The sequence below is a fragment of the Bubalus kerabau genome, chromosome 2 (assembly GCF_029407905.1).
Source record: "Bubalus kerabau isolate K-KA32 ecotype Philippines breed swamp buffalo chromosome 2, PCC_UOA_SB_1v2, whole genome shotgun sequence".
NCBI classification, from domain to species: Eukaryota; Metazoa; Chordata; class Mammalia; order Artiodactyla; family Bovidae; genus Bubalus; species Bubalus kerabau.
This window is the reverse complement of record NC_073625.1, coordinates 153,848,863-153,876,229: the sequence shown is the minus strand read 5'-3', so window position 1 is coordinate 153,876,229 and position 27,367 is coordinate 153,848,863. Positions and strand designations below refer to the sequence as shown.

General features: G+C 42.1%; 1 protein-coding gene and 1 long non-coding RNA gene across 5 annotated transcripts in view; one reads left to right on the top strand and one right to left on the bottom strand.

Annotated features, from left to right (window-relative positions):
• The window catches only part of SCHIP1 (schwannomin interacting protein 1), a 145,360-nt gene that overhangs the window by 98,347 nt on the left and 19,646 nt on the right, over positions 1 to 27,367 (top strand). For all 4 annotated transcript variants that reach the window (XM_055569222.1, XM_055569221.1, XM_055569225.1 and 1 more), the window contains exon 2: positions 12,742 to 12,860. In XM_055569222.1, the coding sequence (XP_055425197.1) occupies positions 12,742 to 12,860 (119 nt within the window). The remainder of the gene's footprint in view (positions 1 to 12,741; positions 12,861 to 27,367) is intronic.
• On the bottom strand, positions 21,702 to 24,032 carry LOC129643962 (uncharacterized). The gene is made up of 2 exons (XR_008710627.1): positions 23,893 to 24,032; positions 21,702 to 21,821 (listed from the first exon to the last, which is right to left on the bottom strand). It is a non-coding gene; the product is annotated as an uncharacterized LOC129643962 (long non-coding RNA).

The window sequence follows — 27,367 nt, the reverse complement described above, 5'->3', positions numbered from 1 at the left end:
AATTTCTTCTTTCACCTCCTTATATTCTGAGGTCAGTTGTCCAAAACAATTTGAAAATTGGTATATCCCTGCCTGGGTACAATAGAATTTCCTATACCAGTTGCACTAATAAATACTGCCCTGTGTATAGGGATTATTTTACAAGTTTGTTTTAAAGTCAGGCAAACAGCCTTCAGGGGAAAGGTCATTTTACAGTGACTGAAATTAGTTTCCACCCAGGCAGAGGAAGGAAAAGAGTACGCATCTGTTTCGTTTCCTTGGGGAAGGTCCTGTTGGTAAGAAAGATGTTTCATTTAGAATCTCTGGTTTTTTCAGGAACAGTAGTAAGACTGTACTCAACGAAAAACATAGCTGAGTATCTAGAAAGGAAAGCCTGCACCTTGGCAGAATCCGAGGTGTGAACGTTCAGTGCATTATGGCCCCGCCTTGCTCTGAGCAGCCTCTGGCCTTTTGGTCACACAGCCCATTGTCTTCAAGACACAAAGGCACACAGGTCAGTGTCCTGATTCCTTCAGCTGTCACTCACCAAGAGCCCTCCTGGGTCCCTGGCGTTGTGCTCGGGGTCAGGATCACAGAAGGGAGGTTGGGCTTTCCCTCAGGGAGCTTACAGTCCACATGGGGAGGTACACACACACATAGGCTGCCCTGAAGTTGATGCCATCTGGAGGGATGTTCAGATGGCCGATGTGGACCTAGAAAAGGCACAGCCTATGCCATCTCAGGGCGGGGGATAGATCCAAACTGTACCAGTGGAGGGGAGGGGTGGGGAAATCAAGAAAATTTAACATGAAATACAGCAGAGGACTGGCTCCCACTTCGTGCCAGAGCAGAGCAAACACAGGGAAGCCGGCCTGGCTTTCTGTCCCCAGGCTACTCCTGGCAGAAGGAGCCGCAGCCGCAGCCGTGTGTGGTTGGAGGATGGGCAAGCCGGCTCGCCAGGCTTTGTTTCTCCGGGGTGCCGTCTCCAGTGTGGTGCATCCAATTATGGTGAAAGATTAGGGAGGAGCCCGTGAAAAAATTAAAAGGCTGGAAGGAACAATATTTAAAGTGAAGCCACAGCTGCGCCTCATGTTTTTTTAAAAAGGTGAATGGAAATGACTGCTTGAGATAAACTGCAATAAACAGGAGCACAGAATGCCAGCTGCCATTCCAGACGGGAGCTCTGCCCGCCCCACGCAATTACTGAGGAAAAGCAGCCGTCGACCTCTGTGCACCCTCACGTCTTCCTATCTGTGAGGCTGAATGCACTTGAGGAACTCCGTTAAGTTACTGAACCCTGGACAGCCCCACCTCAGCCCCCCAGGGACAGTCTCTTCCGCTCTCTGGGCCAGAGTCTCCTTTTCTTTCAAGGGAGAAATTGGCCGGATTGGTTTTAGGTCTTGTAAATATGAAGCCTCTTGGCTCCTCGTTCAGGCTTCTTTGCATCTTATCACCTGGTTGGTACACCTCGGTGAGCCAGCGTGGTCAGGGAATGAGTTCTTTCAGAACCCATAGATTTTTCGGATATATGATATGTGGATTTTGTCTCAGTTTAAAAAAGACTCACACACACGCAGTTTGTGGGAGGGAGAGTGAGGTTTATTTATTAACTGAGATACAGTTCACATACCTTAAGATTCACATTTCCAAGTGTACACTTTGATGGTTTTCGTTATATTCATAGGGTTCTACAAACCACTGCTATCTAATTCAGAATGTTTTCATCAGCTCCCCTCCTTAAAGAAGCCTGTCCCCATTAGTAATTACTCCTAATTCCTACCCACCCACCCACCCCCAATCATTAATCCATTTTCTGTCTTTATGGATCTGTCCGTTCTGGACATTTCTGGATCTCTCTCATCCCTTTCTCCACTCTTCTCAGCAACTTACCCCACCCCTCCCTTTAATATTAACAACTGGACCATTTAATGAGTTTCTCTCTGGGTCAGACACTGGGTCAAGTACTTTCTATATAGTATTTTATTTCATCCTTAATACAACCTAAAAAATAAGGTATCTTTATCCCATTTTTTCAGAAAAAGAAACTGGGGCTTAAAGTGTTTTCATAACTTGCACTATTAGGTGTCACAGTGGAGAGGTTGACGTGGGTCTTCCTGGCTCTGACTGCCCTGCTCTGGGCTCCTGCACCCCTTCCTGGTCACGCACATGTGTTCAACTCCCCCACATAGGCAGCCCACCCTGACATGGGAGGTAGGGGACCCAGCTTCCTGTGGCTGATTGTAGTTTGGCTGTTTCATCACCTTGCAGTGGTGTTTGGAACTGTTGTGTTCCGACGGTAATACGGAATGACCGAGATGGTTTTACAGACTTGTAAGATGGTGCCTGTTAAAAATAGAGTCCCAGATAACACTGTCCTGCTAAAAGTAGTCTCTGAAGGCAGTCATTTGAGAAAAGGAGAGAGCTCAAGGTGCACCCAGCATTTCTGTCTGCCTCCTTTCGTTGATACCCTCTCCCAATAGCTGGAGGAAAAGGAATGCAGTAAATAGGCCAAACCATCCTCAGGATTAACCAAGAGTGAAAAAAAGAAAAAAAAATCTCCATCCTCTGGACTGGTATCTCAACACTTTAGCTGTTGGCAAATTTTTAAGTAAAATAGGTGTCAGGAGGCTCCTGGGCCCTGCTTGGATACCCGTCCTGGACTTGACCCAAGGGCACCTCTCTCCTGAGTACTGATGTTGAGCAAGCCAAACCCAGGCCTCAACATTGCCCAACAGCCCGGCCTGACATCTAGTCCAGAGGACTTGTTTAGGCAGATCAGTGTAGGGATGCAAAGATAAGAGATTTCAACAGCACTTCAGGAAACTTTTCTGGATTGTTTAGTGTCAGTGTCTGAAATAGAAAATGTCAGAAAGACAAACTGAAAAAAAGCACCCAGATTTAATATCCATTTCAGTGATACAATGGGAAGATACTTAGTTATTTAACTTACATTTCCACTAAGAATCGTAAAGGCCTTCCCAGGGGATGAAATCAGATGAAAGAACTTGAAATAACCTGCCCAGAGCAAGTATTTCTGCCCTTGCCATTCAAAAGCATGCAATCTGTATTCTTACAGAATGCTGTGTTCATATTTTGATCTTGTGACAAACCTGTAGTTGTTTCAGTGAGAAAATAAGTAGAAAATACTATCAATATTTGGGGGGTTTTGTTTTTATTTTTTGTTAAAAAGAAAATTTTCCGAATTAACAAATAGTTTGTCCTTCTGGTTCCTAATGTTTAAAAGTCTTAGACTCCTTCACACTTGAATGCTGCCTATAAATTTAGAGTAAAAGTTCCTTTCTTAAGGAGAGAAATAAGAGTCACTATTATTCTCCTAAAGGAAGAGTTCTTTTCTGCAGGGAGCTCCAGAATCCCAGTTGCATCCCCTGGTAGATGCTGCTAATAGCAATGATGCCAGATATCACTAGGCAATAGATTGCACTGAAGCAACGGGCACATTAATCGCTTCAAAACAGGCATCCTGTCAAGGCCTGTCTGCAGAGAGCAGACAGCTACCAATGCAGTGCACCTGGATCCAGAATCTGGACAGTCCACAGGCAACACAGCTGTGCTCAGTTGAAGAGTACCAGCTTTGTGCCCTGTGTAGTTCCTTGATCGGTTTAGGTGTTTAAAACCATGGTTCTCAAGGTGTTTGAGCCAGCAGCATCAGGGAACTTGTTAGAAATGCACTTTCTCAGCCTCACCCCAGACCTTCTGAATCAGAGAAATAGTGTATGGTTTTGCAAACCCTCCAGGTGATTCTCATGCATAATCAAATTTGAGCACTACTGATTTAAAGAAATTTGTGAACAGAGAGAGAAGACCACGTTGTGCGGGTACCCATCTATGCCATTCTCCATTTGGCATGCTGGCTTCACAGCAAGGTCCCTACAGCCCAAGTTTCTTCCTGGGCCTTGGGGGACCAGGGTATTCATCAGCTCCTGGAATAAGGCAGCTGCCAGACCTCAGGAGGTTTATCCTCAATGGCACATTGCTTTCCTTTTCCCCACTGGTGGAAAATGTTTATGTCATCTCTTTAACAGACACTTCCTGAGACTTACGTGGGACGCCTAGGTGAAAGATGGAGAAAGAACATTCATGCCTGGAGGCTTCTTGAGCTTAGAGAGGGAGAGAGGACCTTCTGTGAGCCTACTAACTCCTTGCAACTCCTAGAGCGTGTTAGATATGCAAGGTCTCAAGAATGAGGTTGATATATATATATACACACACACACACACACACACACACACACACACACACACTATCGTGTGCACAAGAGATAGCTGGTGGGAAGTAGCTACATACACAGGGAGCTCACCTCTGTGACCTAGAAGGGTGGGATGGAAGGAGTGGGGTGGGAGGGGATATATTTATACATATAGCCAATTCACTTCATTGTACAGCAGAAACTAACACAACATTGTAAAGCAGCTTGTGTGTGGGCTAAGTTGCTTCAGTTGTGTCTGACTCTTTGCAACCCTATGGATTGTTGCCCACCAGGCTCCTCTGTCCATGGGATTCTCCAGGGAAGAATACTGGAGTGGATTACCACTTCCTCCTCCAGGGGATCTCCCCAACCCAGGGATCGAACCCACATCTTTTACATCTCCTGCATTGGCAGGCGGGTTCTTTACCACTAGTGCCACCTGGTAAGCCCAAAGCAACTATACCCCAATTTTAAAAAAAGAAAAAGAAAGAAATGCAAGCTCTCCAGCCCTAAATCAGAGTGTATATCCCCAGGTGATTGGTATGCACCCTGGGGTATAAGAAGCCCTGACCGAGTTAACAACCTTAGCAAGGCAGGAAGGAGGCTGCTGGAAGTAGTATCTTACAGGATTTATAGTGAATTGTACTGAGACAGCATGGTAAAATAAGCACATCCAATAATAACAGGCCATTTCTGTTCCCATAGTGAACAGGTAGAAGTAGGAAACCATGGAGCTGGGGAGGAGGGGAAGATCAACCCAGGGAAGAGATGGAAAACAAGAAACCAGGGAGAAATGCTTTCCTTTCCCCTACTTCCTTCCCCATAACTGAATCCCATCCAGCCTCAGGTTGTCACTGCGCCTAAGCTCACGTCTGCCTTTGTTCCCAAAGCGCCGCTGAATCGTTTGCATCAACTGTTCTCCCTGATTCTCTAAGCCAAGCTTCCTTATGTGTCTTCCTGCTTTAGGGAGTTTAAGGAACCCCTTCCTCTGGGTCAGGCGCTTTCCGGCTACATGGGACCAGCATCTGTGGAGGGGTCAGAAGGAAGCAGCTGCTGGCAGTGTCCTGAGCACCAGCTGGCTATAGGTTTGGGCGCAGGATGTTGTGTGTTTCTGAGAACCCTGGTGGGCCTGCAGCTGCCCTCACAAAAATACAGTTTGTCAAATAAAGTTTAGAAATGTGCAAAATACACAATTTTCTGCTTATAAATTTATAAGATGAGCATGTGGAAGACTAGGTGGCTCCTGCATCAGCAACCAGATGCTGCGAGCAAGGTGAACAGAACTGAGAGACGAAGACAGGACCAGAGGAGGGGTGTGGGTAACGGGTATGTAAGGACTGGGTACAGCCACATCCCAAAGAAAGTATGAAAAGAATTTGGGATGGACCAGATTTGGAGATGGAAAGAATCTGCCTGCCAGTGCTGGCAGACACAAGTTCAATCCCTGGGTTGGGAAGATTCCTTGAAGGAAGAAATGGCAACCCACTCCAGTATTCTTGCCTGGGAAAATTAATTCCATGGACAGAGGATACCGGCAGGCTGCAGTCCATGGGGTCGCAAAAGAGTAGGACATGATTGAGCACTGCTTTTACCAAACGCCCGTCTTGATTCTTGTCGAGTTTGGGGAATTAGAACACAATGGGAAAGGCTGAGCCCTGGCGTTTGGAGTGTCCAAGGGCTCAGTGGTCCATGTTCTGAGATCTCTGCTCACGTGATGCACTCAAAAGCCATTGTGAGCCTTATCTGTCCAGGCTCAGAGAGTGGCAGTGGGAAATTCGGTGACAGGCAAGGACAAAAACTGCCTGTGACTGGACAATGGTGAATCTGTGAGCGCATTTTCACTCTTGATGAGGGTCGTGAGAGCCATTCTGTCTCATAGTGATGAGCCGCTCCTCCTCAGGTGCCCTCTTGCATTTTGCTAGCAACATCGATTTTAGATGTTTCACTTTGGTTTTATGACAGTATTTCCCAAGGCTGTTTTAGGAGTGGACGTGACTCAACTTGCCATAAACACAGTCGCAGAGTGTAGTTTGTGTCCTCCTCCTCCTTTTCCTGTGAACTTTGCTGTTCTTCACCCTGGGGCATCTTTGGGCTTTGGTGGCTTAGAAGACATAACTGCCCTGCAGGTATAATTCCTTAGAGAACAAAAGAACCTCGAAACTATACGTGCACACAAGTGTAGACTTAAAAAATACTTACAACCTCGAAGTTGAGAGTTACGTTTTATTTGGTGGGAATTTTTAGGACTTTAAGCCCAGTAGTCAGCATCTCAAGTAACCCTGAGAGAACTGCTCCAAGGAGGCATTGAGGGGAAGTTCAGTTCCATGTGTAAAATAGATAGCCAATGGGAATTTGCTGTATGACTTAGGGATCTGAAACTGGGGCTCAGTAACAACCTAGAGGGGTGGGAGAGGGAGAGAGGCGGGAGGGATGTTCAAATAGGAGGGGAAATGGGTAAACCTGCAGTTGATCCATGTTGATGTTTGGTAGAAACCAATGCAATACTGAAAAGCAATTATCCTTCAATTAAAAAGAAAAGTTTTGTAATAAAGGGCAGATGATCTGAACAGCAAAAGATGACTGTTAATTAAAGAAAACCAGATATCCCAAATTAAGGAATTTAGCACTTTTCTATGTATGGAAAGATGCTAGAGTCTAGGCTCACTCAAATCATTCCTTTGATATGCACCTCAGCTATCTGGGGCCAATATCCTGTGTTTTCACTTCCTGAGTTTTTTTAGGGCTCAGCTTAGGGAGTGGCTGCAGTCTGACGGCTGCTAGATGGCAGATATTCTTTCCTTCCTGAGTTTCCTCAAGGCTCACCAACTCATTGGGCCGCAATTGCTGAGGACTATGGTATCCTTTGTTTACTGATTTGGCAAGGAATATTCCATTTCACATACACACACACACACTCCTACTTTATACATGTGGGCAACTGGAAGGAAATTGGGTTCCAATTGTTGAAGTTTAAGAGAAGAACTGTTTTACTAGTCAGTTGAATATAGTAATTTGAAATGTTAGGAATCACATTTGTTCCAGAAGGAAGATTGAGCAGTGATGGCAAGAGAGTGGCTCCGATGAGAAGATATTTGTGTTGTAAATATTTGTGGTTATGATTAGCCATGCAGAGTATATGTTTTAAAGTCAAGTGTATTCTCCTTTTTTGAGAAAGTGTCACATCCATTTCAGGAAAGAAGTTGATACATATCTATCTCCAGCATGGTGTCCGCCTGGACACTTGACTAATCCATGTGGAAGAGGAGCCGGGAGATGTGGCCCCAGAACGATGGACTTGAATCCTTGCTCTTCTATCTAATAGTAGGGTAACCCTCCTGCAGCCTCTGTTTCCTCAGCTTCAGAGCAAGAATGGTTGGAGGATTAATCATAACAGCTACTATTTATTGCAGATTTACATTACCATAGGGCAGGTACTACTACTAAGCAATTTACATAAGTTTTCTCAATGAATCCTCCAACATCAAGTGGGAGCCCTTACTTCTGGACTGGGAAGGGTTTTCCAAGCACAGAGCCAGCGGATACTTCAGATGGAGTGCACTATTGACTGAACTATGTAACACTTAGGTTCCAAACTCAAAAAGATGAATCATATGCTTTCTATAAAATTTTCAGAACTCTCAGACCTATATAGAAAAATAAGCAAAGCTCATAGTAAGTAGTTTCCAGAAAAGCTAGTATGTTAATTGAAAAAATGTAAATATTTCATCTCACTGGTAATCAAAGAAATTAAAAAGGATAGCCCTTTTTTCCCCCATCGAATTAAAACCAATAGCATTTTTTTTAAGTGAAAATAACTCAGTGTTAGCCAGGATATAGTGAAAGCTGCACCCTTTCACATTGCTGGTGGGCATGTAAATTGGAACAGATTTCCTCTCGAGCAATGTGACAAAATGTGTCAAGCGCCTCAACAAATGTTCACACTCAGCTGATCTGGTAATTCCACTTCCAGGAACTTATCCTGAGGAAATAATCAGACATGTGGGCAAGGACTGATATAAAAATGCTAACTTCTATGTCATTTTTAATTGGATACAACCCAAATGGGTAACAATAGAAGATAACTCCAGAGGATAGAATGGCATGCAGCCATTTACAATGGTATCTTTAAAGGATTTTGAATGAATGAGGGCAGTTCTCAAAGTATAATAAACAATGTGATCTCAATTTTAGAAAAAAGAGAAAAATACACACATAAGATTAGAAAAAACTAAAAGGAACTATACCAGAATGTTAGCAGTGATCTGTGTCTCAGTGGTGGGATTATGGTGACTTTTATATTCCTCATACTTTCCTTTTTTAATTTGTTATTTTATTTATTTGTTTATTTGTGGCTGTTTTGGGTCTTCATTGCTTCATTGGCTTTTCTCTAGTTGTGGCAAGTATGGGGCTACTCCTCATTTCGGTGCCCAGGCTTCTCATTACGGTTGCTTCTTTTGTTGCAGAGCACAGGCTCTAGGGCACACAGGCTTCAGTAGCTGCCTTTCCAGAGCTCTAGGGCACAGGCTCAGCCGTTGTGTTGCTTGGGCTTAGTTGCCCTGTGGCATGTGGGGTCTTCCTAGATCAGGGATCAAACCTATGTCCTTCATTGGCAGGTGGATTCTTTGCCACTGAGCCACCAGGGAAGCCCTGTACTTTTCTTGATCCAGAGAGAGAAGAGGATAAGGGGGGGACATTTGTGTATTACAAAATAGTCCTCTTTATTTTCTTAAATTTTATTTGTTTTTTTAATTGGTGAAAAGTTGCTTTACATTTTGTGTTGGTTTCTGCCCTACAACAACATGCTGCTGCTGCTAAGTCGCTTCAGTCGTGTCCGACTGTCTGTCACCCCATAGACGGCAGTGCGCCAGGCTCTGCTGTCCCTGGGATTCTCCAGGCAAGAACACTGGAGTGGGTTGCCATTTCCTTTCCAACGCATGAAAGTGAAAAGTGAAAGTGAAGTCGCTCAGTTGTGTCCTCAGCGACCCCGTGGTCTGCAGCCTTCCAGGCTCCTCCGTCCATGGGATTTTCCAGGCAAGAGTACTGGAGTGGGTTGCCATTGCCTTCTCCGACAACAATGTAATCAGTCTATATATATATAGCCTCCGGTATATATATATATATATCCCTTCCCTCCTGAACCTCCCTCCCCTCCCCCATGCCACCCATCTAGGTTATCACAGAGTGCCTGCCTGGGCTCCCTGTGTTATTTAGCAACTTTCCACTACTTTACACATGATCGTATATATGTGTGTGTGTGTATACATACATACATACATATATATATATATATATATATATATATCTCAATGCTACTTCCTCAATTCATCCCACCCTCATCTTCCCCTACTGTGTCCACAAGTGTGTTCTCTACTAGGTTTATCAGTAACATTTATCTAGATTCCATATATATGCATTAATATACAACACTTGTTTTTCTTTTTCTGACTTACTGCACTCTGTATAAGAGGTTCTGGGTTCATCCACCTCACTGCAACTGACTCAAATTTGTTCCTTTTTGTGACTGAGTAATATTTCTTTGTATAAATGTACCACAAGTTCTTTATCCATTCATAAAACAGACCTCTTTAAACTGTTATTAAGTATTCTGGTATTAAAATTGTAATTAACATGAATAAGAATATTTTTAAGAGCTTCTCTACTATCTATCAGGAGAAGGCAATGGCAGCCCACTCCAGTACTCTTGCCTGGAAAATCCCGAGGGCGGAGGAGCCTGGTAGGCTGCAGTCCATGGGGCTGCTAACAGTCGGACATGACTGAGCGACTTCACTTTCACTTTTCACTTTCATGCATTGGAGAAGGAAATGGCAACCCACTCCTGTGTTCTTGCCTGAAGAATCCCAGGAATGGGGGAGCCTGGTGGGCTGCCGTCTATGGGGTCGCACAGAGTTGAACACGACTGAAGTGACTTAGCAGCTACTATCTATCGCTTTAACATACCAAGTAAATCAGGACAGACATGGAATCAAGGGTATGTTAACACCTTTACACCCGAGATAGGTGTTTTTTTTTAAAGAAAATCTCTTCCAGACCCCAGGATAATGTTGGACAATATTGGTCATTAACACTCATGTTATGATCTACTGATTTTATATTTGGATATTTCATTCCACTCAACAGTTTTCTGACTGTAGAGGACATTGAGTAATAATCTCTCTTGTCTGTTACATGGATTCAGAAATAAGTTCTCTGACTATGTTCAATCTGCGTAGCAGATTTTGGGACTTTGAAATGAATTTGTTTTAAGTAAAGATGTCAAGTGTGGTTCTATTTTGGCAGGACCATCACCAGTAAGTACCAGCCCTGCATATTTGGAAGGGTGGGTTGCTTTAACTAAGGTTTCCAAAAATACAGTTTCAAGTGGTTAGTGAAATTAAGAGCATTCTTTACTTCCCTTTACAACCTTGTGGTTACCTTCTCAGGGCTCAGTGCTCTCCTAGCCCAGTAATCAAATGAGATCAGCATCACATCTGTAACTGTACAGAAGCAGTCTTTCACCTTGTGGCTGTGTAACACACACACACACACACACACACACACACTCTATAGCTGCTAGTATGACACAGTTCCATGGATACGTGACAAAATAGGAAGATACCTGAGTAGATGGATAGATTTAAATATAATTGCTAAATATGAAAGTTGAAAGAATGGTTATAGTGTCCAAGAATTTTTAAATGTTAGAAAAAAGGAAAATAAAGAGCTTTCCTTGAACTAGAAGGAAAGCCTATTGAAACTAAATATCCGGTGCTAGAGACTAGGAGTGTGTATTTTACACTTGATCTTAGCCAGACGGCTCAGAAGCGATGGGAATGTGCATTTTTAAGTCTCTGCAGGAAATCCTGGTGCAGACTGTTGAAGCTAACGCTGTCTTAGCGGGGCTGCGCTGTCGGATATTTTATTCTGAGCTTCCAATATGGTATCTGCTAGAGCCACCTGTGGCTCTGGAGCTCTGGAAATGCAGTAGTAAGACCGGAGAAACTGAATTTTTTATTTGAATTAATTTTAAATTTGAATGTAAATGGCTACATGTGACTAGTAACTACCATGTTAGATAGCCTCCTTAGCCTGTAGTATATTGCCCTTCACTTGGGGATGAAGTGAAGCCCTTTTTCAGCCTGTCCTTACGGCAGGCTGTACATTTCATTACCGTGACAGTGAGGCTCAGATGGTGGATCAGAGCTTCCGCTGTAACTTGTGGGTACTGGTGGCAGCAAATGTGGCCCCAGAACCACCTCCTGGGAGAATCAGGGTCATGGGGTATTCTGTGACCACACCCCATCACCGGAGCTGTGTTGTGTAATATAATTTGGTCAGCATCGTCTTCGGCTCCCTGCTCAAAACTTAAAATGGTGCTTCTCACAGTCCCCCTCACCCCACAAAAACAGAAAACCTAAGTCTCATTCTCACCCCAGGATATCCAACTCATTATATTTGTTTTTTGTGGGTTTATTTTTAACTAAGGAAATCATGTCTAATCTCCTCTCCTGTTGTTTAAAGGGTTTAGGAGTTCAGCATGGTGAGTTTTTATGGGACTTTTATGGGAAGCCAAGTGTTGTAAACATATCCAAATTATCCCAGTAGCGTAGTTTACCAAATTCTGTTCCTATGCACATGGACCTGACTTCCCTTCAAAATATGAAACAGATGGGTCCAGTGAGAATCCTCCAGCTATTCCAAGCACTGTGTTAGGATTTCTCACATTCTAAACCCGGTGAGATCAGGATATTGAACAAAAACAAATGTCCCCATCAAGAATGTAAGCTGGGTGGGGGTAGAGGCTCTGTCTATCCATCCTGAGCCCTGCTTCCAGCGTCACAGTATGGCTCCTGCCTCTCATAGAGGCTTGGTGCCTGCCAGTTGAATGAATTGATGTTCTTGCCAAACAGAAAGTGGACTGAAAGGGACCAGGTAAAGAAGGCAAAAGACATGAGCCCTCATTTAAGATAAAAGCGATTTGATTTAGGACAAAGTGCTTGTCCTCCATGCTTTTACTCTTTTACTCTTGTCATATCTAGCAGGTAAGAAGAAAGGTGAAAGCACCAAATAATCTACAGGTGACCCTTTAACAGGGGGTTAGGGGTGTTGACCCTCAGTACAGTAGAGAATCTGCCTGTAACTTACAGTCAGCCATGCCTGTGTGTGGTTCACAGATTCAACCAGTCATGGATCGTGAAGTACTATAGTATTTACTATTGAAAAAAGTCTTCTGTAAGTGGATCTGAGCAGTTCAAACCCATGTTGTTCAAGAGTCAGCTGTAGTTCCATCCTGATGACAACCATTTAGTACCATAAGGGTGATTTCCTAGACTAGTGATCGTAATGGGCTCTGAAGAACTGAAATTAACTCACAGACTTGGAGTCAGAGATGATGGGTTGCATTTCAGGTCTTATTAATTCAAATGCTCTTGTGCTGTGGCCTGTTTTATTTTATTTTTGTCTAATATTACAGTTCTAAGAGACCTAGCAGTTAGATTGCCTCTGGTTGTGATGTATCTGCCTGCTTATCGGCATGTTTTATTTTCCTGAAATTTTAGGCACAGAAAAATGAGAGGGAATCTATCCGACAGAAGTTGGCACTGGGAAGCTTCTTTGATGATGGCCCAGGAATTTATACCAGCTGTAGCAAAAGCGGGAAGCCAAGCCTTTCCTCCCGGTGAGTGTTGTTTTGAGTTGATTTTTTTCATATATACCTAATGGATTTTGTCATCTGACTGTATGTTTAATGAGATATCCTTTAAATCCTTGAGTATTTTTCCCCCATAATACTACCACCTTTATTTGTGTGCTAGACAGATCCCTCCCCACCTGTTTGTTGGGTTGGTCTTTTGGGTTTTAGTTTTGGGGATGTGGGGCCCATTTGTCCAGCCATTGGGGTCAGATTTCTATATTTCATTTTTAGACACAATACTGATTTCACTTTGTGATGGTGAAATCAAGCTACACTCTTAAGCAAGCCAACTGATATTTGGAACATTGTGGCAGACCACCAGATTTGCCATTAAGCAATCCCAAAACATCCAGACTCACCCCTCTGATACATTTGATAACAATGAATACTGGTAACTGAGAAATACAATTCCCACTTTGATCATTGAATATTTACTGCAAGCTTAACCTGTCTTTTTTTTTTTTAATCTTGATTTCAGGGTATCATTGATTATTTGCATAGCTTCTAATTCCAATGAAAATATGTTAAAATTATAATTCTACCTAGAAAATAGGACTGTAGATCAGAGCTTCTCAAACTTTAATGTGCAAATGTGTCACTTGGGGTTTTATTAAAATGCTGATTCTGATTCAGTAGGTCTGGGGGGTGCTTAAGATACTGTATTTCTTACAAGCTCCCAGCTGATGTTCCTCTGCCAGTCCACAGGTCACACTTTGTTTGAGGGGGTATAGACAGTTTGCAAAATTAACTGTTACGAGTACAGGTATTCCAAGTGGTGAAAGCACGTAGAACACTGTTTTTGAAAGATGGTAATAACTGAAGATGCATCAGCATTCTCTTGATCCCTCTTCAGATATCTGTTTCTTGTCAAAATATCTATCTCTTCCTTTGGACTCTGTTAAGAGCAAATATCCCCTGTATAAATACTAGATATACTTACCATGATAAACCAAGTATAGGAGACAAATAATAGCATTCATGCATTTGTTCAACCAGTGAACTGGTTTCCACTCTTTCCTTCATATGAGGTCCAGTATTAGACACTTTGATATCTATTTTATCTGTCTTTCAGTAAGCCTCATACTTCTGTCTGATCCTTACAGATTTACCTAAATCAGCACAAATCAGAAAGCACACATATGTGCATATAAGGAGTTACTGCCAGTGGGTTAGAGCCTGGAGTCAGGGGCTGAGACCTGGCCACGCAGTGTTCAGGCATGTCCTCCTCGGCGGGCGTGGGGCCAGCACAGGCTCAGAGGATTCCCTCCATCTCTTCATATGTCATTTCAGAGCTGGAAGCCTTTGCCTTTGCTTTGAAGCACCTCTTTCTCCTCCCAGTGGGAAGTGGCAGGAGGACTCTGGCCTAGGAACCTGGACACCTGAGGGTTCATCCTAGTCAGCTTAACTCTGAGACTTGAACAATGTACTTAGTTTTACCATACCTCAGTTTCCTCATTTTTGTAAAATGAGGAGAGTAGACCCATAGATAGTCTTCTAGATCTCTGTTACTACTCTCTCCCCAAAGCCCCAAAAAGTTTTCTTTTAGAAATCCCATTTCTTTGCTTGGCCATGTCATATCCATCTGGTCCAAATGGGAGGTCTGGGTTTCAGAATCAAAGTGTGTGTGTGTGTGTGTGTGTGTGTGTGTGTGTGACATGGCTTTAAAAGTAAAGTAGAATTAACTACAGAGTGTATAATAACAACACAAAAGTAACAGTCCTTGGTCCTATCCCTCTCTATCCTACCTCACTCTCCAGAAATAATAGTGTTTAACTCCTTAGCTATTGCTGCTGGTGTTTATGTCTTTGAATAAAATGCTGATCTTCTTAGCTTTTCTTTTAAACCATCTTTTGACTACCAAATAACAGAAAGCGTGGATTTAACTCTCTGTTACAGCCCTCCCACAGACATATCTATATATCCCCCTATCCTCCCCATGTAATTATTTCAGAATTTGGGATAAAATAACTTTGATTTTACATTATTAAGATCATATATTATTCACCTTGAACCGTGTAGTAAGCTTTGATTACTTGAGAAGTTTTATTGTTTATTCTGAAATTTTAATTGCCCCATTTTTCCCTTTGCCAGTCCATAGTTGGAGTGCTCTATTACATTCCACTGTGTGAATGTATCCCAATTCATGGAGCCACTCTTCTGATGAAAGGCATTGGCTTGTTTCAAAGGTTGTTCCAAAGGTTTTGCTCTTGTAAATAGTGCTGCTTCTAAACATCCTTGTACATGTCTTCTGCCGTCCATGTGCAGGTTTCTCTTGGTACATTCCTAGGAGTGGAATTCCTAGAAAAATACATGAATGTTCCTACTTAGAAAATAATGCCAAAACTGTTCTCCAAAACAATTGCACAAGTTACACTCCTACCAGCAATAGCTCAAAGCTCTTATAGATCCATAGCCTTTCTAACACTCAATATTGCCAATTTCTTTTATATTTTTTAACTGCATATGTATTAAATGGTATTTCATTGTGCTTATTAACTCTTTGTTTCCCTTTATGTGGTATATCTATTTGGACCTTATTCAAATTTCTGTTGGATTCTTTATTCTGTTTCCATTGTACATAATATTGGAATGAGCTGTTTCTCACCTGTATAACCCTCTGGGCCTGGTGCCTACTTTGTATGTTTGATTTAACTGCTACCGTTTTTTAAGTGATTTTAAGATTGTACCTACTTTTTATTTCTTAAGTCAGTTCTGGTAAGTTGTATTTTTTAAGAAGTTATCCATTTTGTTTATGTTTTCAAATTTTTTCATGACATCATACTTTCTCATTTTACTAAAGGTATTAATTTTAGTTAAATTGTTCAAAATGTTTTCTTCTGATTTCTGTAGGCCCGCGATTTTTCTTCTGAGCTTATTTTTTTGTTTGTTTTCATTTCTGTTAATAATTAGGTATAAAACTCTAAGAGCTGTTAGCTCCAAGTCCTAACACTACCCTCTGGTTAGGGCCTGTTAGCCATATACTGATTCCTCAGAGAGACATGCCTTGATCACCCAGTTGAAAAGTCAACACCCAGCCTCTTACCCTGATTCGTTTTTCTTTGTGACCCTTATCATTACCTGACATTGTATTAAATATACTTTTAACTTGCTCTTTGTCTTTCTCTAGTACTAAAATATTAACCTCAAGAGAGCAGATCTTTGTTTTGTTCACCATCATAACTATTAGATAGTGTCTAATAGTCAGTCACTGAACAGTTACTGAATTAATGAATGATGAACTTCTCTTTGGGCTTCCCAGGTGGTGCTAGTGGTAAAGAACCTGCCTGCCAATGCAGGAGATGTAAGAGACACCAGTTCCATCCCTGAGTCAGGAAGATCCCCTGGAGAAGGAAATGGCAACCCACTCCAGTGTTCTTGCCTGGAGAATCCCAGGGATGGGGGAGCCTGGTGCGCTGCCGCCTATGGGGTCGCACAGAGTCGGACACGACTGAAGCGACTTAGCAGCAGCAGCAGCAGCAGTACTTCACTTTGGGCTTCCCAGGTGGTGCTAGTGGTAAAGAACCTGCCTGCCAATGCAGGAGATGTAAGAGACACCAGTTCCATCCCTGAGTCAGGAAGATCCCCTGGAGAAGGAAATGGCAACCCACACCAGTATTCTCACCCTGGAGAATCCCATAGGAGCCTGGCGGGCTACAGTCCACAGGGTCGCAAAGAGATGGACACAACTGAAGTGACCTAGCACGCACGCACAAACTTCAGTTTAGAATGGTCAGGTGAAAACACAACTATTTTGTTAGGATGAATCCAATTTAAAGTATCTAAATCGCTTCTCTTGGACTGTAAGTTACCCAGAGACAACCTCTGCAACTTTGTCCTGAGGAATTTTAAGCCTGGCTGCTAGTGTAAGACTCGAGCAGGCTAATGGTTGACGATTCATCATGTACTTAATTCCCATGATTTCAATAAGGCCTTTCATTGCCACCTCAGCTGTGCCTGAGGGAGCCCCAGCCTGGAACTCCTCTCATTCAGCCTCTCTAGGTAGTACACTTTCTCATTCTGCCAGACCACAGGTAGACAGGGCAAGTTAGAAGGTCTAGATTTTTCTTTCAATTGCTTAATCAATCTTCTCCACATACAGTCTACCCCACTCTCCCAGCTTCAGATGTACCTGAGCATTTCCAGGATCCTGCAGTGAAAATGCACGTGCTTCTTCCACCAGCCTCCCCTGCAGGCATCTAGCAAATTGAAATAAAGTCAGATGCCGCTCATCCATCTGTGTTTTGTTTTTTTCCTAACTCTCTTGTGTGCCATTGTCTCCTTTTCCATTTTCTTCGTCCCTGTAGGTTTATACCTTCTTCCTTCCTTTTATATTATTTTAGTAGGATTTCAGAAGCGAGAGTAAATAAATACCTGTGTTCCATATGCCATTTGTAACTAGATGTCTCATAAAGATTTTCATTATTTTTTGAAGATTTTTTTTTTAATCTGGACCATTTTTAAAGGTTTTATTTAATTTGTTACAATATTGTTTCTGTTTTGTGTTTTGGTTTTTTGGCCATGAGGCATGTGGGATCTCCCTGACCAGGAATCTAACTTGCCCCCTTACCCATTGGAAAGTGAAGTCTTAACCTACAGGACTGCCAGGGAAGTCCCAAAAGGTTTTCATTATTTTTAATAGAAGAAATATCTTTGCAGATAAAATCGTGTGCCGAAACCATGTATGTAAAACAAAGCTGACCTCTGGTTCAGGAGGACTGAAGGAGAGGGGTTGGGAGAACCCTGCCCAGAATATGCCTCCCCCACCACTTCCGTTCAGTGCCCCTCCATTCCACCCTCACTGCCCCTCACCACCCCTCCCCTGTAAACCCTCAGAGCCCACCTGACACTCTTCTAGCAGAGCATCATTTGAGAATCAGTGAGTCATCCACGCCCTTTGGAGACACAGCTCTCTAAACACATATGTACTTCACAGGAGCTCAGAACAAGCTACCCTTGTTGACTCACCATAAGGAAGATTATTTATATCCTGTTCTTTCAGATGTTTTCATCCTCGGATGAGATCATCCTCTCTGAGAACACGATGACTTTTTGGATGATGGTTAATAATGATACTTAATGTTTCTAAGAAATATCACTTTATCCCTGTAAATTTTAAGTCTGCAAAGACTGACTGCCATTCCCTTTGTTCAGTAATAATGTAGGAGAAAAGCCTGAGGAGATGTTCAGTTGCAATTGTGTAACCCATATTCTTCATCCCTATTAGAATTAATGTTCTAATGTATTACAGTTCCTGAAATTCTTCATTAAGCTGGAAATACCTTATCTCTTCCTTGCAGAAGTACTCAAGGGATGTTAGAACTCTGAGGTCTCGATGTGGCACTCCAAAATGCACCTACGCACATGTGCTGAATTAGTTAAATAATCAAAACCAGGTAAATATTAGATGAATTTACTACTTTAAGGAGCTCAGTACTCAATTTTAAATGAGGCTGAGGACTTAAAATTAATTGACCAAGCAACGGGTTTTGAAGTGCTAAGCTTTCTTTTAAGGCAGGGCTTACCTGGTTAAGTAGGATCCTTTGGCAAAATAATAGAGTTCTATTTATGCATTTTAAAGGGTGTGTGATTACCTGTAAAAATTAACTTCATACGCGTTATGTGAGAAATTGTGAAGTGGCATGAAGGTCCCTTGGGAAGACGTGCTTATTAAGCTGCTACTGCAAATGTAAGTTCTTCTCAGTTGGCCTTTGGGTTTCAGCCCCACTGAATTTTTCTAATTGGTGCTATCTCCTAAAGCACTTTTTAAAAGAATGACAAGTTATTAAATGTAAGCTAGACTTACTATAATCTCATAAAGACATTTCATGCCCAATACTGCAGCAAAAGAATTTTTGATATTGCTTCATAACTCAAGTAATTAAATTTGACTTATACTGAAATGTGGCAAGTACAGGAAGTGCCATATTTTTCTTCCAAATTTGCTAATCCACACATAATCAGCCTTTTCAAATGGAGATTGTATGACCTTTGTCGGTTTTTTCTATTTAAAAATGCTTCAGCTAAAAGCTTAAAAGGAAATGAGGAACATGAATTACCTATTTTTGAAATAAGCTTTCTAAGAAATTACTCATGTTCTCAAAAAATATTCATTTTCTTTTATGACTAGTACAATACTTTGCTATAAAATTTTTCTCCTTGACCAAATTAATTTTGAATCAGCATTATATTTTGGATTCTTAGTTTACATAGCTTAATGTTATTAATATCAAAGGAATGGAAACTGGCTTGGCTGCTATGAAAATACAAGACAAAGTGGTCATTAATAATAGACATCTAGGAAATCTTTCATCTTTCAAACAGGACAACCTGTTTGGACATTGTACAGAAAGCTCTTTCTGCCTTTTCCATTCTCCTTTTCTCAGAGTAAACACAAAATAAACCTGACCCCCACTCTTCTTCCCTTTCCCTAGATAGATTTTATTTGTTGTTGTTTAGTAGTTAAGCCATCTCCAGCTCAAGGGCTATAGTCCACCAGACTCCTCTGTCCATGGAATTTCTCAGGCAAAAATATTGGAGTGGATTGCCATTTCCTTCTCCAGGGGATCTTCCCAATCTTCTGTGGGGATCCAACCCAAGGCTCCTGTATTGGCAGGTGGATTCTTTACCACTGAGCCAACAGGGAAGCCCAGATTTTATTTACATGCATATAAATATAAATGCAATTTAATGCAGTCTATTTCATAAAATATGCAATGGGATGTTGTAACCTAGAAAAGGTTGTATATCCCTCTCTCCATGCAGTGTGAAGATTATGAAAAACTGAAGTTCCCCAGAGAGTTTTTTAGATGCTGGTTTGAATAATGATTACTGTTTACTTGTCTCAGCCATTCCAATATCCCCAAATCAAAATGCATTTCTTTCTTGTTCTTACAGGTTTATTGGTGAATGACTGAGACAAGACCAGTAAAATTAACCCACCACCTCCTTTTGTGTTTGGGCTGGGTGGAGAGGAGGGGGAGTAGGGAGGCACTATATAGCCCAGAGAGTTGTATTAGTAGGACAGATAACAGTGATCTAGAGCAGCTTTCAGAGAAGGCAATGGCACCCCACTCCAGTACTCTTGCCTGGAAAATCCCATGGACGGAGGAGCCTGGAAGGCTGCAGTCCATGGGATCACTGAGGGTTGGACACGACTGAGCGGCTTCACTTTCACTTTTCACTTTCATGCATTGGAGAAGGAAATGGCAACCCACTCCAGTGTTCTTGCCTGGAGAATCCCAGGGACGGGGGAGCCTGGTGGGCTTCCGTCTATGGGGTCACACAGAGTCAGACATGACTTGGCAGCAGCAGCAGCAGAGCACCTTTAAAGAAACTGGATTCATAGGAGCTTTGAATGTGAGGAATTGAGAATCTGAATGTATAATATGCTGTGGAATCACAGGTCAAAGCAGCATCATTTTGCCAGTAAAGTAAATCATCCTTTTGTCTCTTACAGTTATAATGTTTGCATAAATTCCTAGAAGTAAGCACAGTGGTCATATATACCCAGCATGGGTGAGAAGAGGTTGTCCTGTTTTAATGCAGTGAAATTTGCTTTCCTTAAGTAATAGGTACATACTCCAGCAACCTATTTAAAACGTATGACATATCTCTTAAACTTCATATTAATCTCACACAAGCGCACTATTAATTTGCATAGAATATCCTTCATATGAGTAATTCCAAGGTACATGCCATTGCAAATGATCATTTACAAATTCTTTTTTTTAATATACTATTTGAAAAGTCATCGGATACTCTGCAGAAAACTCTTACTATTTTTTATGCCCTCCTCCAAGAATTACCTCCAGTATTCTAAAATATTACACAATTTTAAAAGTAAAGGAAAATTTGAAGAGGATCTTTTGAGGACTAATACTATTAAAATGGCAAAACAAATTTAATTATGTAAGCAATTCTTCTCTTTTACAAACCTGAAAGGACAGCAAATTGATATTTGTGAAATTTTCTTTGTCTAATAAATAGCCTCACTTTACAGTAATGCCGATGACCCCAGTTTAATTAGGTGCAATTAATTTTGTGCAAGTGAAATTTGACATCTTGCTAGAGGCATAACTAGCTGTACTCGGTCTTATGAATTTTATTATTATCACCAGTGAGAATTCAATTGTCAGAGCTACTGCAGAAGGGTGGGAGATGGGGAGAAAAAGGCCACAGGGCTGGCATTTTATATTTAAAAATGGTTCCAGTGGACAGCCAAATGTTTAATTAAAAGAACTTCTAGAAATGATTTTTCATTGGCGCATCATCTTTGACAAGTTATCATGACTTTATTATTGCCATTTGCACTCCCTACAGACAGTGGTCCCTCCCATGTGCCTGGACACACACAGCTTATATGAGGACCGGATTCTTTGAGACTTTACATAAGCACTCGCTGCTACGAGAAAAAAGCCTCACTGACTGCAAGTGAGCTCTGTCATCTGGAGGTTTAACACAATCCTTTTGTTTGATTTTGTTATCAAATGTTTTGTGCCCCTCAGATCATTCTCATTCAGATTGTTGTTGTTATTCAGTTGCTAAGTCATGTCTGACCCTTTGCAACCTCTTGGTCTATAGAAAGCCAGGCTCCTCTGTCTTTCACTGTCTCCTGGAGTTTGCTCAGATTCATGTCCATTGAGTCAGTGATGCCATCCAACCATTTCATCCTCTGCTGCCCCCTTCTCCTTTTGCCTTCAATCTTTCCCAGCATCAGTCTTTTCCAATGAGTCGGCTCTTCGCATCAGGTAGCCAAGATATTGGAGCTTCAGCTTCAGCAACAGTCCTCCCAGTGAATATTTGGGGTTGATTTCTTTTAGGATTGACTGGTTTGATCTCTCTGCTGTCCAAGGGACTCTCAAGAGTCTTCTGTACCACTGCAATTTGAAAGCATCAGTTCTTCAGTACTCAGCCTTCTTTATGATCCAACTTTCATATCCTGGACTACTGGAAAAAGCATACCTCAATCAGATTATCACATGCATTAAAAACCCATGCAAGATATTTCAGAAAATCACTGTCAAGTAAATGGTGACACATGCCTGCTTAACACATAGAATTCTATTTTTTTTGTTAATCAGGGCAGCAGTGGGGAGCTGTGCCACGTACATGTGGAATCTTAGTTTCCAAGGATCAAACCTGTGTCCCTTGCGGTGGAAGCTCAGAACCCTGACCACTGGATTTTCAGGGAATTCCAGAATTTTTGTTTTATTGAAAAGCTCTTTCAGGTTTATTTGGATATACATTTTTGTCACATGTGTCTTTTGTGCATACAAAAAAATAAGAAAAAGGGAAACTGGTTAAGGTAGTCCTACACCCTTTTCACATTCACAATTCAATTCTCCTTTAACCAGTTTCCCTTGGAGTTGTCCACCTTTCCCCACAGTGTCACCCCTTGTGCCATCAGGAGGTGCTGCATATCACCTTCCAAGCCACACCCCCATCCTGCATGTTTCCATCAGAAGGCATGGATAGCCAACTTCCAGAGCCTACCTCCTTCTCATCGGTCCTCATATTGTTTGTTGGCTGATGGGGCTACTGCTCATTAGAACAGTTATGCTGCCAGCTGTGTGGGTGACTGAGATCGTGAGACATATCTGGACTTTAAAAGATGGCCAAAGATGAATAACCATGTGTCACAGAATTAGCACAATTCAGTAAATCTACTGCATTCTCCTAATGACTGAATGGAATCAGATGCTGCTGCTGCTGCTACTGCTGCTGCTACTAAGTCGATTCAGTCATATCTGACTCTGTGCGACCCCATAGACGGCAGCCCACCAGGCTCTGCCATCCCTGGGATTCTCCAGGCAAGAACACTGGAGTGGGTTGTCATTTCCTTCTCCAATGCATGAAAGTGAAAAGTGAAAGTGAAATTGCTCAGTCATGTCTTCACGACCCCATGGAATCAGATGACCACATATTAAATCATGAAACAGAAAGTCTCTGAGATAAAACTTACTATGGGACCAAGCCTAAATGGTAGCCCCAATGTTTTTTTAAAACATAAACATGAAAAGTGGTGAAAGCAGTAATTCAGTGTTCAAGAGAGTAAAAGAATTTGCAGTTAAAATTTGCACCAAATCCAACCATACCACTCAAAAACATCCACAGGCACTGAGTCTTCAACTGCCCTATCTTTAACCTAACCTCACAGACCTTAGGGCTTCCCAGGTGGCTCAATGGTAAAGAATTCACCTGCCAAGCAGGAGATGAGGGTTCAATCCCTGGGTCGGGAATATCCCCTGGAGAAGAAATGGCTAACCCACTGCAGTATTCTTGCCTGGGATGACTCATGCTCGGAGGAGCCTTGTGGGCTACAGTCCATGGGGTCGCAGATTGTTGGACGTGACTAAGCAACTAAACAGCAGCAGCAGCACAGACCTTATCACAGGTCTGGAAGGGGTATGAGCTGAACTTCAGCTCCAGCAGCTGAAAATCATCAGCGGGTCAGGCAGATACAAGTTTAAACTCCACCTGGGCTGAGCAGAATCAATAAGCAGGCTGGCTTTAAAAATACAGTGAGGGACTTCCCTGGCAGTCCTGTGGTTAAGACTCCATGCTTCAACTCCAGGGGATATTCCACTTCAGGAGATGTGGGTTTGATCCCTGGTCAGCGAACTAAGATCCCACATGCTGTGTGGCAAAGCCAAAAAAAAAAAATTATTTTAAGGCAAAGTTCAAAAAAAAAAGAAAAAAATACAAATGGTGAAATGTATATCCATTGCTTTAAGAGTCTGTTATCTGTGCAGATAAAAAAAGGAGAAGGAGGTTAAGGCTAGGCTGGGGAGGGATGACAATAGTTGAATCAAAGAGTCCATCCAGGGAAATGTCCATTTGCAAGAAAATATGTTTCTCACTGCCGTCAAAGAGGATCTTCCACCGCCCCCACCCCACCTCCCTGCCAGAAACAAAAGCCAGCCTGACTCATGCATGAGTCATGGTCTCTGCATAGATACCATCTGAGTCACACACACAGTGGTCCTCTTCCAGCTGTCAAATATTTAATCCTACTCACCTTTCTCCAACAAACAAGCGCTAATCAACTCGCCCATTTTCTCTCCTTTTCCTTTTTTAATTCCTGCTAAATGCCCACACATAGCAACTTCAGTTCAGTTCAGCCGCTCAGTCATGTCTGACTCTTTGCGACCCCATGAACGGCAGCACGCCAGGCCTCCCTGTCCATCACCAACTCCCAGAGTCCACAAACCCATGTCCATCAAGTCAGTGATGCCAGCCAACCATCTCATCCTCTGTCGTCCCTTTCTCCTCCTGCCCTCCATCTTTCCCAGCATCAGGGTCTTTTCAAATGAGTCAGCTCTTCACATCAGGTGGCCAAAGTATTGGAGTTTCAGCTTCAACATCAGTCCTACCAATAAACACCCAGGACTGATCTCTTTTAGGATGGACTGGTTTGATCTCTTTGCAGTCCAAGGGATTCTCAAGAGTCTTCTCCAACACCACAGTTCAAAAGCATCAATTCTTCTGCACTCAGCTTTCTTTATAGTCCAACTTTCACATCCATACATGACTACTGCAAAAACCATAGCCTTGACTAGATGGACCTTTGTTGACAAAGTAATGTCTCTGCTTTTTAATATGCTGTCTAGGTTGGTCATAACTTGCCTTCCAAGGAGTAAGTGTCTTTTAATTTCATGGCTGCAATCACCATCTGCAGTGATGTTGAAGCTCCAAAAAAATAAAGTCAGCCACTGTTTCCACTGTTTCCCCATCTATTTGCCAAGAAGTTATGGGACCGGATGCCATGATGTTGAGCTTTAAGTCAACTTTTCCACTCTCCTCTTTTATTTTCATCAAGAAGCTCTTTAGTTCTTCTTCGCTTTCTGCCATAAAGGTGGTGTCATCTGCATATCTGAGATTATTGATATTTCTCCCAGAAATTTTGATTCCAGCTTGTGCTTCCTCCAGCCCAGCGGTTCTCATGATGTATTCTGCATGATGTAAATAAGCAGGGTGACAGTATACAAGCTTGACGTACACCTTTTCCTATTTGGAACCAGTCTGTTGTTCCAGGTCCAGTTCTAACTGTTGCTTCCTAACCTGCATACAGGTTTCTCAAGAGGCAGGTCAGGTGGTCTGGTATTCCCATCTCTTTCAGAATTTTCCACAGTTTATTGTGATCCACACAGTCAAAGGCTTTGGCATAGTCAATAAAGCAGAAATAGATATTTTTCTGGAAATCTCTTGCTTTTTTGATGATCCAGCAGATGTTGGCAATTTAGAGGCACTCAAAAGAGAGAAGTTAAAAGTCAGCTGAATTTCTTCCATCAAAAAATATCTAGGTGTATTTCCTACCACTTTTTCTGTACATGTATCTCCACATTTTTGTTTAGAGAGTTGGAATCATACTATACCTATTGTTTTAGAGTTTGGTTTTTCTTTTTGACTTAACAATACATCAAGATCATTTGCCCATTTCATAGCTGTTCATATTTTTTACCAGCCACAGAATGGCCAATCATGTATTTCACCATAATATACTTATATCTCTTATCATTAGATATTGAAGTTTTTTCCAGTTTTTTGTTTTGCTTTTATTTTTTCATCTTCTCTTTTATTCTTCCATTCATGAATTTATTCTAGCCTTGTTAAAGTGCCTGGCACCACACTCTCTTATAATAAAAGGCCAGCTTTGTGACCTTGTATAATTTAATCTGTGAGCCTTGATTTTCTTATATGTAAAGTGGAGTTCATCATACTTGTTTTATGTGTATCTGAGAATTAGAGATAATATTTATTAAGTGCCTACAACATAGTAGATGCTCAAAGGTGGTAACTTTGTATTTGAGGATGTAGATGACTTGGAAATCATTTGGCTTTAATTAAGATGAAAGTATACCACATTTGGCACTTAGGAGAGATGACTGTTTCATTCCATCATTATTGCAGTATCAGAAGAGGTCTCATTCTGGTCTTCAATTCATGCAGAAAATATTTCTGGTGAAAATGCATTTTTTAACATTAAGATCGTATAATTCCAAATTTAATTACATGTAAGTGGTCATTAGTGAAGGGAATGGATACTGATGTGGAATTAGAACCAGCAGCTGTCTGAGGAATTCAGGTATTTATGGCTCCCTGAAGAATCAGGCAAGGCTCCAGAGGCTGGCACTTCATCAGAGAAAAGCTGGTGAGTGCTAGCCCACCCCTAGCCTCTTAAGTAGTGAGAAGAGTCTGTGGATTTGGATGCCCACCAGCCCTCATGTGAACACATACCGATGGAGGGTCCGGAACTAACGAGCCTTAGAAAAGAAAGCGGACAAAAGGTCTGCCCTGAACTGGGAGAAGAAAACCCAGAGAGGGCCGTCCACACTCTCCCACCCTCGGAGCTGCTTTCCTCTGCTTTTGCTGAAGAAGCCGGAAGCCTGAGTCGTGTAAGATGTGGGGTCAGGACAGGACATGAAGAGACATGATGGCCCCTGACCCCAGTCCCATCTCTAGCACACGGTTTGAAACAACCCTTAACTTCGCTGACACATAACTGCTGGAGGGTTGGCTTTCCATCCCTCTCTGCATTTGCTCACCCCACCTCCAGTGGCCAGACGGCCTTTCTTCTGCAGTTGGCTCCCTGCTCATTCGCTCTTCTTCGTTAACACCTTACTTGCTAATTAACGTTCAGGTTAAGTGAAAGTGTTTCTTTTCTCATATGTAGGAAAAGGAGTGTCTAGTAAGTGTTTGTTTTTCAGTTTTGTCCTAGTGCTTTATATATTCCACATTTCTGTTTGTATATTGTGATTTAATGATCCAAGCATTTGGTACCTGTTCAAAGACCTGGTTTCTCTTCCTAGATCAACTACCTCCATGCCTCCACTTAATTCAGGGGTTGTGAACTATAAAATGCCTGCAGGGGCCAGGAAGAAGCTTGAAGGAATGAGGTTGCCCAGATAAAAGGCAATGGGTGGGATTGTAGGGAACTAGAAGGCCTGTGTCCTGGCCTGAGGAGGTATGGGGAAGGGAGGAATGGGGGGGATCTTAGGCTCAGCACTGGCTGACCAGTGCTGTGGGGTTTTCAGAGATGTTCTTGCCTGATCACCGAATGAATGAATGAATAGTTAAACATCCCCTTTTTTTCTAAGATACTTGTAAGCATCACTGTGTGTGTGATGTTATATGTTAGACCAGCAGTATTTGAACCTGTTGTATGAATGTCACTCTTTTTAAAAAGTCAGCTTAACTCAGCCATTAAGGAGGAATGAAATGTTATCACTTGCAGCAACATGGATGGACTTGGAGCGCATTAGGTTCAATGAAATTGTCAGACAGAGGAAGATGAATACTGTATGATATCACTTACATGTGGAATCTTACCAAATACAGCAAACTAGTGAATATAACAAAAAAGAAACAGACTCACAGTTATAGAGAACAAACTAGTGGTTACCACATTGGGCACCTCAGAGAGATGGCTGTGCGGAGGGGGAAGAGGGAGAGGCATCAGAGGGAGAGGGGAGTAAGAAATACGAACTATTAGG